Here is a 14,183-nt window from a genome sequence, read left to right as displayed (position 1 = left end):
CAGTGCTCCAGCATATCAACAATGACCGCGCCGGTCCGCGCCGCGCAGACTATGATTGACAGCTCCCTCATGAGTGAGGGCGGGTCTGTGTTGAAACGCTCCTGTCAATCAACAATCGTGGGAGGGGCGTGCGAGCTTGTGACGTCACAGGCTCGAACGGCTCGATTTGAGGCAGGGGAAAACATATAAGGAGATTAAAACAAAACCACTGGATAGATTTTTATCATTATATGATGGTTGTGTACAGACACTGCCAACACACATTTCAGTACAATCAACCTGTAAAAGTGCATGTACCATTATATGACCCCTTTAAAGTACTTATTTATTAGACAATTATCTATCTATCTATCTATCTATCTATCTATCTATCTATCTATCTATCTATCTATCTATCTATCTATCTATCTATCTATCTATCTATCTATCTATCTATCTATCTATCTATCTATCTATCTATCTATCTATCTATCTATCTATCTATCTATCTATCTATCTCTATCTATCTATCATCTATCATCTAGCTCATATCCATCTATCATATAAAATATATGTGTATGTGTAGTAAGCTAACAATGTCTTGTAAGTTTTCCTCTGTTAGAGTGGCAGCCTGGTCTCATTGTTAATACGGTATTAATACACAACTTTTACAGGAACAAAACATAAATTTTTGTACGTTTGGATAGATTCTGAAACGTACAACATGGAAGTATTGACAGTATTTAGACATAAGCGTTATTGTGTACTGAAGAAACTAGAAAATATCATATTTGTATAATTGCCCTTCTACCATTTTATAGATTCATTTTAGATCCCGTAACCCTACCCCAAAACATAACCATTTTATAGAGAATATGCTGTATATAAAATGTAATGGACAGAAATGTGTAGGAAAATGAATATTTCAGTAACAAAACAGCATTAAATATATATTTTGAACTGCTAATCCCACTCCTATCTCTCTAAACCTACCCATAACCATTTCTTAAAGATATGTACAGTTATAAAGAGAAGCATAACAGACAAACAAGTGTAATCACAATAATTTATTTATTGCAAAAATGTTAAAAGCGGTAACAAAAGTAGCCCAAATGACGATGTGTTAGTCGCAGTCCTCTCTGGCGGTATACAATAGTTTTGTATGAGGTACAGAGCAGAATTGAAGTTATTAATCGCTGAAAATCTTATCCCGACCCACTCTGTGAAGGCTCGCATTTCTCATTAAAATGCACATCAACCAAAACATGTCGCTATCTGTGACAAAGCCGACGAGAGCCAGTGAGCGTATGATATCACTGGCGTAAAACATATATCGTAAAGCTTCTTGAGGCAGCAATTTTTTAATTTACAAGGAGTGCAGGATTTGACATTTACGGTCGCTGCTGAGAATGGAGATAAAGATCACTGAATAAAGGCTTGAATTTGGGTCTGTTCCTCACAATTACAGAACACAAATAGTGTGATAGAGTGATTGAGTGATTTGTGAATTTATGTTGCATTCTGGTGCATTTTATGGTTTTATACTATACTGAGAAAATGCCCTGTTAAAAAAAAAATGATTCATGATACATAATGGTTAAACGATTACAGAAATGCTATTCGTTTTAAGGTTTTAAAGTGTAGTGTTGTTTAACATTATGTAAATCATTCGAAACAAGTTTGCAGCAGAGGTTACACAGAACAGAACAAAATGTTATCATTTCATATTAAATAGATGAGTAAACTGCGTTTAATAAATGTGACTGAAAACATAATACCATTGCTATGACAGTTAAATACAATAGAATCATAATGCCACTATTTTCATATTCATAAATCAGGATCCATACACATTTGTACATCTGTAAAGTTAATTAATGTGTTTGAAAGACAAAAGACTTCCAAAGACAGTTGATAAGATATGCAATGTTGAGAAAACACTTGATTTCTGTAAATCCAGTGATCAAATGCTGGGTGGATCTCAGTTTTCAGCTGAAAGGCGCATGACTAGTGGCTGGTCTGTGTGTGCAATTCCACAAACCTGGAAGATCTTCTGAACGTACGAATATAAGCTGCAGGCCTTTTAGAAAGGAACATTTAAAGAATAAATAGTAGAGAGAATCAATGAATTATTAATAATTTACTGCAGTTGTGAGAATAACATGTAAACATGTTATTAATAAAAAAGGAACTCTTTTTTTTGTTGTTGAGTATTTTCAAATGTAATATAATTACAATTACTTAATTTTTGGGATCTGATTACATGTAATCAGTTATGTGATAAAACCACCCTTTACATTAAACTAAAAAAACATCCAAATACTTATGAGATCACGTTGGAGTGGCAGACAGTTATCTTTCACCCAAAACATGGACAAGTAAATATACACAGAGACACACACATTTGTAGCCAGCACACAGCTTGGAGCATATCTTTTTATTTATTTATTTATTTGTTCTTCCCCTGTGCTGTTTCTTTCCAATGGCGTCTTCCCACTAGGTTAAAAGACAACAGACCTATAAACCATCCTACATCACCCTCGCCTTTGTTTCTCTCTCTTTCCCTCCCTCCCTCAAACTCTCTCTCGAGTTTTGACAGCCTTGCCTTTATGTTCAGTCAAGCTTTCAAGCCTTAGGGAGAAACGGAGGCCGAGCAAGAGCAGCCCCCTCATCTGCCACCCCTCCCTCTGTAGCGAACAACAGCAAATCTCAACAATCTTTATTACAACTGCTTTATTCATGCTGTTGACACAGGCAATATCAGTGTATGGCCAGTGGACCATGACATCACAGCCTCGCCTGTGAAGGCCATCTGAACCTTGTATAAGCTGTGCGTCTTTCCTCTTTTTGTCCTTAACCCCTCCCGCTCTCTCTTGTCGTCTGCGTATGCCACATCCCAGCTCTGCTTTGATAGAAACAGGTCATGTGGGACCTTTTACATAGCGGGGTGAAATTGCCATAGATGCTGTGTGACACGGACTGTCTTTCCTGCGGGCAGAGGAATGTGCTTCATGAATTTATGTTCCTTTTGTCTCATCGTTGTGACCCTACTGGCTTTCTTATCATAAACTCTAACCTTTTCATGACATCTGGTACAGCTGGAGTTATAACTGCAGCCAGAAAGAACAAAACTGACACAACTGAGTGAGCTGCTCATCTAATGGAATAGATAGTAAATGGCAACAAAAATATCAACCTTATGCACATCCAAGTGAAACGTGCTATTGTGAAGAAAAAAAAAGGTAGGGTGGAGACTCGGCTCTGTTCATCGGTTGTCGATTGGATGGAGGCAGATCTGAATTGATTGTAAGAAAGGAACTGGATTTAAGTGGACTTAAATTATTGGAGAAGTTATGACAGTGATTAAAAATAACAAGTTGAAAAAATTAAACATGCAATGCTGAATCGTTCACAATGAGAACATTCAGATGCATTTCAAAAATAGGGTGAATTTCCATTTAATGTCGACTTTAATTGTGATATTGTGATAACAGAAAACTTAAATAATATGATTCCCATTGTTAAATTGTAAATGTATCATTTAATCCAGTATATTAAGAAATATATGATGGGTAACATCCCATACTAGTGGAATAACAGAAAAAAAAGAAAAGGTGTCCTGGCTAAGGCATAATTTTATATTTGTACATGAACATAAATAACACCTGAATATATTGACCTGTTTCTACACCCTCACAGTGATGTAGCTAATGGCGTATTGATTTGCATCACGGCATTTGCACCCTTTCAACTGAGTTCTAGATACACATTCACACCTTCTCTAATACATGCTTCAGGCTTTCCTCCATATATTGAAACTTCCTAATTCTGATGCCAAAGTTTCATTTGTTTATTTATTCACTCACATTTATTTTATTGAGAAAGTAGATAAAAAACAGCTTGTTTAGCCTTTTAGCATAGTGGATTGGTTAATCTAGTTTTATAGCATATTATGGCACTTTAAAATGCTGTTTCGGTGCAAAAAACATATATATTCCGTGCTTAAGTTAAGTCACTATCGTTCTTTCTATGATATATTGGGATTTATTTGGAAATATCTGTGATGTTTGCCTGCTGCAATTTACCCGGCACTGTTACAACCTGTGGAAGTTTAAAAGAATGGTTTGTATACATTTTCATCATTGCAGTAGTAATTTGTTACAAATGATTGCGAAATGTTATAACCATGGATATACCCAGGTAGTGAAGGACACTTCTGGCATTTAAAGAGCCGATATAGGGGCTTACATCACAGTGGATGCAAATTTTTGGGGCTGTTTTGTCTAATTTGTTTGTGCTATTACCTGATTTGAATAAATCGTGCGCAAATAAACAAAGCTATCAGTTGGCAATTCATGAATTCCCCTCGAAAGCCTGAATTTTGATCAGCATGGTGAAGTCCGCATACTGATAGCTACTGGCAGTCTGTTCAGATTTGCAGTCTAATTAAAAACATTGGGGCAGCTCATTTATTTGAGCCGTCACTAGAGAAATATTCAGCAGTGCTGCCAGAGCGTATTAGGGTCGGTGGTGTGCGTTCACTCCATCACACTGCGCTGGGGTATGGGGATAACCCTGATGAACGACACTGTCATGAGACCCTATTGTACTGGAGAGCCTCCGACGGTAATTTACTGCCGTAAACAACACGAGGGGCTCGCACGAACACACACTCATATACATGCACACACATTTACACATTCACATAGAAACACACTCTCACTCACGCACACTCTGAGCTATGACAGAGATGTTTTTTATCCCGCTCACCCTTTTCTTTCTTTAATGAGGGTCCTGTTATTACCGCAATCTATCAGTTAAATCGCGCAATGTTTAATTCAGTATGTGTTCTCACCGTAGTTGCCACAAGAGAGCAGACCGTGTGTCATTGTCAGCCCAGGGCTGCATTCCACTTTCACACACACACACACACACACACACACAGACAGACACACACACGGATTGCATTTGAGTCCATGCAGCATGAGTCTATTACATTTCAGTGGCAATTATTACAAGCTTTAATGATTTACAATCAAATGTTGATTAAACCGTGCTCCTTTTTAAATCCCAATTCAATCCAAGACATCACTATTATATTAGAATTAGTGGAATATAATTAACCTCTATTTTTAAATGAGACCCACAGCCATTGGCCTTGTTGCACACTGGTAAATCTCACATAAATGCCGGCACACATGGACACTTCTGCACAGTGGAGCATTAAAAGATACAACCGCAGGTTTCACACCCATGTTGTCCTAGCACCATTGTGATCAATAGAAAAACAGCTGAGGGCCCTCATTATAGAGCTATGATATGAGAAAGAGATTGAGATGGTCAATCTGTCCTGCCCACTCTCATTTCAAGGAGCTTCATCATTCCGTTACTATTGATCAAACTAAGAAATGAGAGACGGACAGAGAGCTGCAGTCATTTTCAAGAGTAATAAAGACTCAGCAGGGTAATAACAAAACATATAAATGAGCATTTAAATAATGGCCTGCTTCCATACGCTGGGTTTCTTCAGATCAATAATAAATTAAAGCAGCTAATCAATACTTTTGATACAACCCGATGCAGGACAGGATTATATTAGTATTAGTCATATAAGAATGCCACATATGAACTTCCTCATGAACTCCCTTACCTTACTCTGAAAATAACTTTTATTATTTGTACCAATAATGTACAAATGTACACTTACTTTTCAAAATTAATTATTTAGCAAGGATGCATAAAATTACGCAGATTTTTTTTCTTTCTATTTCTGAAAGAATCCAGATTTTTTTTTTTTTATCACTGTTTACACAAAAATATTAAGCAGTACATCCATATTCAACATTAAAAATAATAAGAAATGTTTCCCGAGAGCCAGATCAGCGAGTAATTTCCAAAGGATCATGTGACACTGACGCAATTTTGCTTTGCCCTCAATGGAAGTGTAAATGGGCACAATTATTTTAGTCACTTTATTTTGAGGTTTCTTTGTTAGTGTAATTATGCAGCTAAGTATAACTGAGTAATACTTATTAGCAACATGTATTTACTATAGAGTTAGGATTAGGGTTTAGTTTGGATTAGTTGCTTGTAATTATCCATCATTTACTGTTAGTAATATAGTAAATATAGGTCATGTGTAAAGGTTGATATAGGTAATTATTCACAGCTTCACACAGATATTGATCTTTAAAATAACCTATTATTTATTAATATATTATTGATTAAACTTAACAGCTGCAGTAAATTAATTTACATAAATTATTGTCATTATTAAATCATTATTTTACTTACTTCACAGTATATTGCTTTGTTTCTTGAATGTTGTCTTTTCTCATTACAGCCCATTGGTGCACTCAACCCAAAGAGAGCTGCATTCTTCTCAGAACGTTTTGAATCATGGGAGGACGATCAGGTGCCCAAATTCCACTACGGCACACACTATTCCACCTCCAGCTTTACTCAGATGTGGCTACTCAGGACTGTAAGTTGTGCACACACACACACTATCTTTGTGGGGACTTTCCATAGACGTAATGTCTTTTATACTGTACAAACTGTATACCTAACACCAAACCGCACAAAACAAAATGCTCCAGTACCAGTTTTTAAATCTTTTTTTATAGCATCAGAGAGCCAAAAGCCTGTCAGTGTCCCATTTGTCAGTGCATTATTTGACTTCCTTTAACGTTTCTTTTTTTCATAATCTGTTTGTGTAGGACGAATAAATGGGACATGATCATAATCGTCCAAATGATTTGCCACGTTTAAAGGGTTTTAAAACAGACAGCGACTCTGTGCTCTTCATGCTGCAGTAAAATGCTAAACATTCATCATGTGATTGGTTGTGAAACACATTGCAACTAATTGTTGTTTATAATTGGGCATGTGTGTGTGCTCAGTCAGGTTGATTTATTGTTATATTGAAATGTAGGCCTTATCTGCATACTAACAAACTCAGAACACATCGCTCATCTTCCCTTCATCCTTTTTGTTCTAATATCTGCAAAGAACAAAGACATGACACTCGGTGGGAAAAAATACTTCATGGTTTATAACAATATTTTGAGCAAGCATAGTTTAGTACAATAAAAGCAGTTCTATATTAGTTTTACAGTAATGAAGTCCCATAATCTTCTACAACTCTCAAAGCCTTTGTATAGTGTCAGTTACTCTTCATTTAAATGATGCCTGTGTTTTATTTTTCACATTTATTTTTAATGTATAGTCTATTCACATATTCCTTATAAATTCTGCACACAAAGAGAGAGGGCTAGAGGTCACTAACCCATTTCTGGCCATCTCTGTAATTGTTACAGTTTTTCACTTTCATTGCCATTCCCTGTTGGCCCATTGTATTGATCCCATCTCATTATTATAAGGCTTATCCCAAATCCACTTCACCAAACACCCTAATTCATGTACCACAGCACAAATCAGCAACCTCGTGATATCGAGGCTCTTGACAGAGAAAAGGAGGGCGTTAAATTCAGTCAAGCACCCAAAAGCGTCTGCGTAATTAGGATATTTTTCTTTCATGGTGTAGCCTACCAGGGTGCTATTCACTCTAATTGCATCCTTCTCATCGGGGAGGTATTGTTTCAAAAGAACCACCTATTGATTCTGCACAAACAAGATTAAGCATGATTAGAAAAGAACAAATAATGCACTTGTAAAGGTTTTACTGTCTGCCCGGGGTTAATAACAGGTTTCTTTAGCATTCAGGTCCTTTTTTTGGAGAGGAGGATGTCATTTAGTGCACACAAATTAGGATCATATTGTATAGGGCTTTGTTATGAACAGCAGGAATCTATACTAAATAGGAGATACTGACTGGGTTGCACATTGAAAAATGTTCAAATTGGAGGCTAAATATTGATCAAAGTAGACTCGTAGTTATTAAATACATGATCTTTGTTCAGTGGAATTTGCCCTGTAGTTGTTTTTAGGCCCTAACATGAGTTTTTAATACTCGTTTTAGCATTAATGTGTGTGGAAAGTACAATTTTTTTTTTCTTTTCTCTTATTCTCAGGAGCCTTTCACAACATTCTTCCTGAATTTCCAAGGTGGGAAATTTGACCATGCAGATCGCACTTTCTCCTCAGTGTCCAGAGCCTGGAGAAACTGCCAGAGGGACACATCTGACGTGAAGGTACGTCCATGTATGTGCATGTCGACGCACATGCATACAGTATGGATGAATTGTCATATTACCATAGAAATGCTTCATATTTTTACTTTAAGTGTAATTTTATTGTTAACTCATACACATGCACAAAGCTGTGCTTATTTCTTCTCAGCCGGGGATCAGCCGGTCCCTGGCCTGGATTTGGTTTTCGTCTTCCACTGATATTTTGTTTTTCACAAATGTGGAGACTATTACATGATTAGACGTTTCTCTAGTGAGTTGACTTCCTCTTGGTAACCGGAGCTTGCTGGGACTTGGTGTGAGGGCAGTCGTCATGGAGACACTGCAGCTCTCTGCCCGGCTGCCCCCATCACCTCTCCATAAAAACTGGCCCTAGCACATGTACGGTCACAAGCAATCCTTGTCATGCTACCATGAAAGCGTCAAGGGTCCTTGATCAAAGCTTTAAACTAATCTTGAATTCGAACTTCCCCCCCTTTCCTCCCTTACACTCTCCCTTGCGAAACCCTTCATAACACTTTAACCCTCAGCTGAACCTTTTGTCGTTCGGCCCCAAACCAAAGTCAGACAGCAATCCCAACTGTGCTCTGTAGCCCCTCAGAGGACCTCAAAGTGCTCTGCATTGACTTCAGCAAATGTCCAGACCTCTTGAAATATTCATTACAACAGACAGCCATTTTGTTTGCACGCTCGTTGCATGCTGGCCTTTTTTTCGGGGGCTGATTGCACCCATTTGATAAAAAGACATGTGGCTCACATTACATGGTCACACTTGATATCGAAAGCTTACTCAAAACCCAGTTTGGTTTCTGCGTAAGGTTGTCACTGTGGATCAGCGTAACAGGATTGGCACACATAAAAACTGAGCTAAGGACTTGACTAAAAACCTCGAAATCACCACCAGTTTATTTGACTTTGAAGCTGTGGAACATTTCAAACATGCTTTACTTTGCTCAATCTTGCAAAAAAGGTCTGATAAGTGCAAATGTGAAGCAAAGGGCCTTTTAATTGAATAATGTATCAATTTGCCATGCTGTTATCCCTTTTTCTTAAAAAAAAAAAAAAAGCACAGCAGTCCCCCACATTTAGAAACACCCCCTCATTCTACTAAGGGGTGAAAAGCCTTTAGCAGTTTTTGTGTCCAGGCTAAAGAGAGCTATAATGGCGTAAAGCCATGATCCTGTCTGTCTCTAGCCAGGCAAACTCTGGCCTGACCTTTAACCTCCATCCCTTGACCCCCGTGCACTAGGCTGAAAGCAATGCGGACACTGAAAGTTTCTCCTCAGGGGAATCAGAGAGGACCTAAGAGGGGGCCCAGGGGCACCCTTCTCTATTGACCCACAGCAGGACAGGATTTTGGATCACAGGTTTTGCCCTCTGACCAGTTCTGCTCAAGGGCCATTGCACATAATAGCACCTCCCGTACCCCCAATCTCGCTCTCTCTCTCCCCCACCACTGGTTAAGTGGCTTTGGGTCTTTGTGCCGCCAGTGAAGACGCCAAATTTACGCCAGACTCCATACATGAACCTTAGAGCGCCTGGTGCCATTGTAAAATTGTGACCTTTTTGTTTTAAAGACTTCAGTTTTAAAGAGAGGACCAAAAAGAAGCAAGGCAGGAGGCTAGTTTTGAACTTCCACCATTTGTTTGCTCAGCTAATTGGCCACTAGAAATGCACTGAGGAGCTGTGTTGTATATACATAGGATTCAAATTAAGGGTCTCTATCTGTATTATGTTATATTAAATATGTATAGTTAGGGGCCAAGCACCGACGATGCGGAGGCACCTATTGTAATCGTTGGCGTTCTTATTATTATTATTATTATTATTATTATTCCGCTCTGAGAGTCTATGACAGCCCATAGAACCGCTTGCGGGAAAGTTATGTAATTTGGCACACAGATAGAGGATAGTCTGAACTGTCACCATAGCAAATTTGGAGTCTCTAACCCAATTCCTCTAGCGCCACCAACTGTCCAAAGTTTCATTCATGTTTATGCTAATAACTTTTGAACCATTAGGGCTAGAAATTCTTTCCGTCATAAAAAACCTACTTTTTCGGACGTTGCTCCGATACGTAAATTGAACCAGATAATCTCACACCAAAACAAAAAATGGCTATTTTTGCTTATAACTTTTGAACAGTTTGTCCAAAAATCATAAAATTTTCAAACATTGTCTCGTTAGATTCAGGGCGTCATGCTGAGTCGACTGATATCCAATTTTTCCATATCGACAATTTTAGGCGTCGGCCATTTAGAATTTTGTACCAAAATGCTGTATTTTATGAACGTATCGTTACGAAACTCGGTATGGGTCATCAGTACGATGCCCTGAAGGAGCCTGAGAAGTTTCGAACCAGCGCCACCTAGTGGTAAAATAAAATTTTCAAATGCTTCTAACTCTAGGTGTGGTTGACTTATTTTCACGGGAGTCATCTCCTTAGATTTCTGAATACTTGCCGAGTTCAACTATACCAAACATATTAGGTTTCGCCTTACGGTTTGTGTAGCGTTGTGATTTAGCGCTTAAAAAACATTTGCCAATATCTTCGAAACCGCTAGACCGATCGAGACAAAACCACCATAGGAAGTTCGGAAACATAGGTTGTTGGCCATATGTTAATGCCCTAATGTCAAAATATTAATAGTAAGTGGCAAGAAAATGCAAACAAAGTCAGGTGTGGGTCACTGTTTATGTGTTTATACATATAAATGTCTATAACTCCAAAACGAAATGAGATATTTTCACCAAATTTGACACACACATGTATGGGCTCACTCTGAGGACACATAAAAACAACAGTGGGACTGTGCCACTTGTTGGCACTATAATAGACCAAAATATGAAATTGCCTTTGACTTCAATACAGTATTGTAATATAAAATGCTATACTTTATGAATGCATTAACACATCGTTACGAAACTCTGTATGAGTCATCGGTACCATGCCTTGAAGGTACTCAAAAAGTTTCGGGCAGCACCACCTTGTGGTAAAAAGGTTATAACAATTTCCAAAAATGCTAATAACTTTTGAATAAATTTGCCTATTGGAATGACACTGGTCTTAATAGATTCCTTGGGTTATGCCGAAAACATAGATACCAATTTTGCTATAGGCAGCCAAACTTTCTGTCTATGGAAGTAAAATAATGACAAATGTTTTTGAAACAAAAAAGCTTGTTGAATTGCACTACTTGAAAAATTATGCATTGCATTAACCCTTCTTGTATTTTAACGCATTGTATTTTTAGGGCTTGCATTTTTTCAACATTCAAAATTCAACATGGTTGTATATTTAAGCTGTGAATATCTCAATTCAAAACATTTCACACGCGTTTTCATTATTAAAAATTCAATAATCCATATTCACCTTTCAGATTTCACTTCCAAAAACACAACCTATAATATTCAACAGGCAATTTTCGGTCCATTTTATTTCGCTTTACAAATTCGCTATCACAAATTCAGTGGTTCAAATTCGACAGAAAATTCAACATTTGACATCCGGGAATGGCAGGAATATCAGTAGATTGCCGATTGATAATCTCCATAGCTGTTAGTCGTCCTCACCAGCAGGAGGTGCAAGCGGCTGTTGACGAAGAAAAATATAGAGCAACGGGTGAGAGACTCATTCATTCATAAAAACGGATTTACAGAAATGGAGCAAGCGGTAATTATGTGTGATGATTATCAGGGCCAGTATATGGAAAAGCTGATAAAGACATAAAAGCTGTGTTTACATTGAAGTCTTCGCTGTTACTTTTGTCCGTCATCTTTATTTTCTTTTAAAACCTTGAACTTCTCCTAGACCGTTTGTCCGATGTTCACCAAAATCGAATCGTATCACCTCTAGACCGTGCCGACAAAATGTTACGGATTTTGTGTCGATAGACGAAACCGTTTTCTTATACTGCAGCAGCAAAGTTGAGTCATGATGCCAAAGTGACTATTCAGGCTTTATCTCTGCAATGCATTGACACATTGACACCAAACTTTGAATGTGTCATTGTCACCTCACTCTGACCACACCACATCAATTTCATAACTGCGCCACCTATTGGTCGAAAGTGACAAATCATTAAATCATATTATTAGACTGTATATATATGATTTTTTCATTTTGCCTAAAATCATCTTAAAATGTCTTTAATTTCTCATTGTTGCAGTTGGTCTGAGACGCCCTGACATGTTGGCTTTGTCCTGTTGGTTTGTTGTCTTCTTTGTGCTTGGCCCCGATAATGGCTGCTTGCAGCTATATTTTAATTTGTTCTTATAAGAATGTTTAAATGTAGGCCTAAAATGTTATTCTTTTACATTGAAACATTAAGCATGTGGTTATGCTAACCTTTGCATGGACCCATCATAGAAAACAGTAGATTCAGTAGGTTCAGATACCAGTCTGTGATACAGAGTGTGTGATAGACTGTCAGTTAGATGGTTCTCCCAGGGGACTCGTGTTTCTGCAGAGCAAGAGCTTGTTTATCTTCCTAGTACTAACTTAACACTTCCAGCTCGAGTGTGTATATGTGAGTGTGTATATGAATGTATAAGGTATAATAAGATGCAGAGAGACAGATGAATAGAAGAGTGGAATGAAATAGAAATTCAGGGTGATACCAAGTACAAGTTAACCATTTTAATTTGATGGCCGATATTTTTACCCATAACTTTAACTCTATTTCTGTCTTATTATGAATTCTGTTTGCCATTGTGTAAATAATCATAATATAATAAAGTGTAAGTGCATGAGCTTGACCAGAGCCCATTTCGGAAAGTCACGTATATATACTTCTATGTAAAGTATAGTAAACCTTGCGATTTCATGATGTCACTAACTTTCATCACCACTTTTTAAAACAATGTGACGCCCAATCGTGTCATAAAGGAAGAAAGAGGTTTAGTCATATTTACCATGCTTTGACTGCAGTGTACCTCTGCACTGCTGTTTTGATGTTCTTTATTAGGATGACGTGCTGTTGCCCTTTCTGTGAAGATTTTAAAATATAAAACTGGAGTAGTTCCAACTGGATCATTCATTCAGAGTGGCAGCGTGGCACAGATTAAAGGCTAAAGATTCAAAGAAGGATTAACTGATTCCTGCAGTCCTGATTCCCGTTTAATGAGCTGTTATATTGTATAGCTATCTAGTATGTTTTGAAATACTTGAAACTGGATACATCTGTATTAGGCAGTAAACAACATTTCTTTCCTGTTCTTTCCTACTTTCTTGTTTGGAATGAATTATTAAATGAGATTTAATTTTTTGAAGTGTTGAATCAGTGGAAATATAGCTAATTTAGGGATGTCAAAATCATTGCGTTAATGCATGCAATTAATTAAATACTTTGTACATATGATGTCAGAAAACCCAAACATGCTAAATGCTTGACAGTCAGAGACTATTCTGAGTTTGGGCCGTCCCCTGACACTTTTTTTCCAATTTGAGTCTATAGCCTCCACAGAGACATAGAGACATATATATATATATAACTTTGATTATATTTGTATACATATTTACACATTTTATTTTTTATTTTGTTATTCTTTCTTTAAAAAATAGCTAAATGTAATGCATCAGCTACTGTACCAAAACTTTTGAGAATAATTAAGATAAAAATTTAAATTGATTGCCAGCCCTAATCTAATTATTTCATAATTTAATAATGTGAAATGACTTGAGTAGTTAAAAATACTTTTTTTCTTTTTTTTTTTCTTTTTTTTTTTCTCTCTCACAGGAATTGATCCCTGAGTTCTATTACCTCCCAGAGATGTTTGTCAACTCCAATAATTACAATCTGGGAGTGATGGATGATGGGACGGTGGTGTCAGATGTGGAGCTGCCGCCTTGGGCCAAGAGTCCTGAGGATTTCGTACGCATCAACCGACTCGTACGTTCACTCTTTGTGTCTCCATCTCTTTTCTTTCTCTCTGTCTCTCTCCATCTTTCTTTATCTCCCTTATTAAATTGCGGTTAAAGTGATGATTGCAAGTTGCTATGGCCGGAGTGTGTGTGTGTGTGTGTGTGTGCACGCTAACGCTGTGACCTGTTTT

At 37.5% G+C, this 14,183-nt stretch overlaps 1 protein-coding gene across 2 annotated transcripts in view; it reads left to right on the top strand.

Moving 5' to 3' along the window:
* lrba (LPS responsive beige-like anchor protein) overlaps positions 1-14,183 on the top strand; it is a 268,042-nt gene that overhangs the window by 196,365 nt on the left and 57,494 nt on the right. For both annotated transcript variants that reach the window (XM_056265070.1, XM_056265069.1), the window contains exons 44-46: positions 6,323-6,463; positions 8,013-8,132; positions 13,868-14,020. In XM_056265070.1, the coding sequence (XP_056121045.1) occupies positions 6,323-6,463; positions 8,013-8,132; positions 13,868-14,020 (414 nt within the window). The remainder of the gene's footprint in view (positions 1-6,322; positions 6,464-8,012; positions 8,133-13,867; positions 14,021-14,183) is intronic.

The sequence above is a fragment of the Rhinichthys klamathensis genome, unplaced genomic scaffold, assembly GCF_029890125.1.
Source record: "Rhinichthys klamathensis goyatoka isolate OS25496 unplaced genomic scaffold, OSU_Roscu_1.1 h1tg000229l_1, whole genome shotgun sequence".
NCBI lineage: Eukaryota > Metazoa > Chordata > Actinopteri > Cypriniformes > Leuciscidae > Rhinichthys > Rhinichthys klamathensis.
The sequence above is the reverse complement of the archived record's forward strand: the minus strand, read 5'-3'. Positions and strand labels throughout refer to the sequence as shown.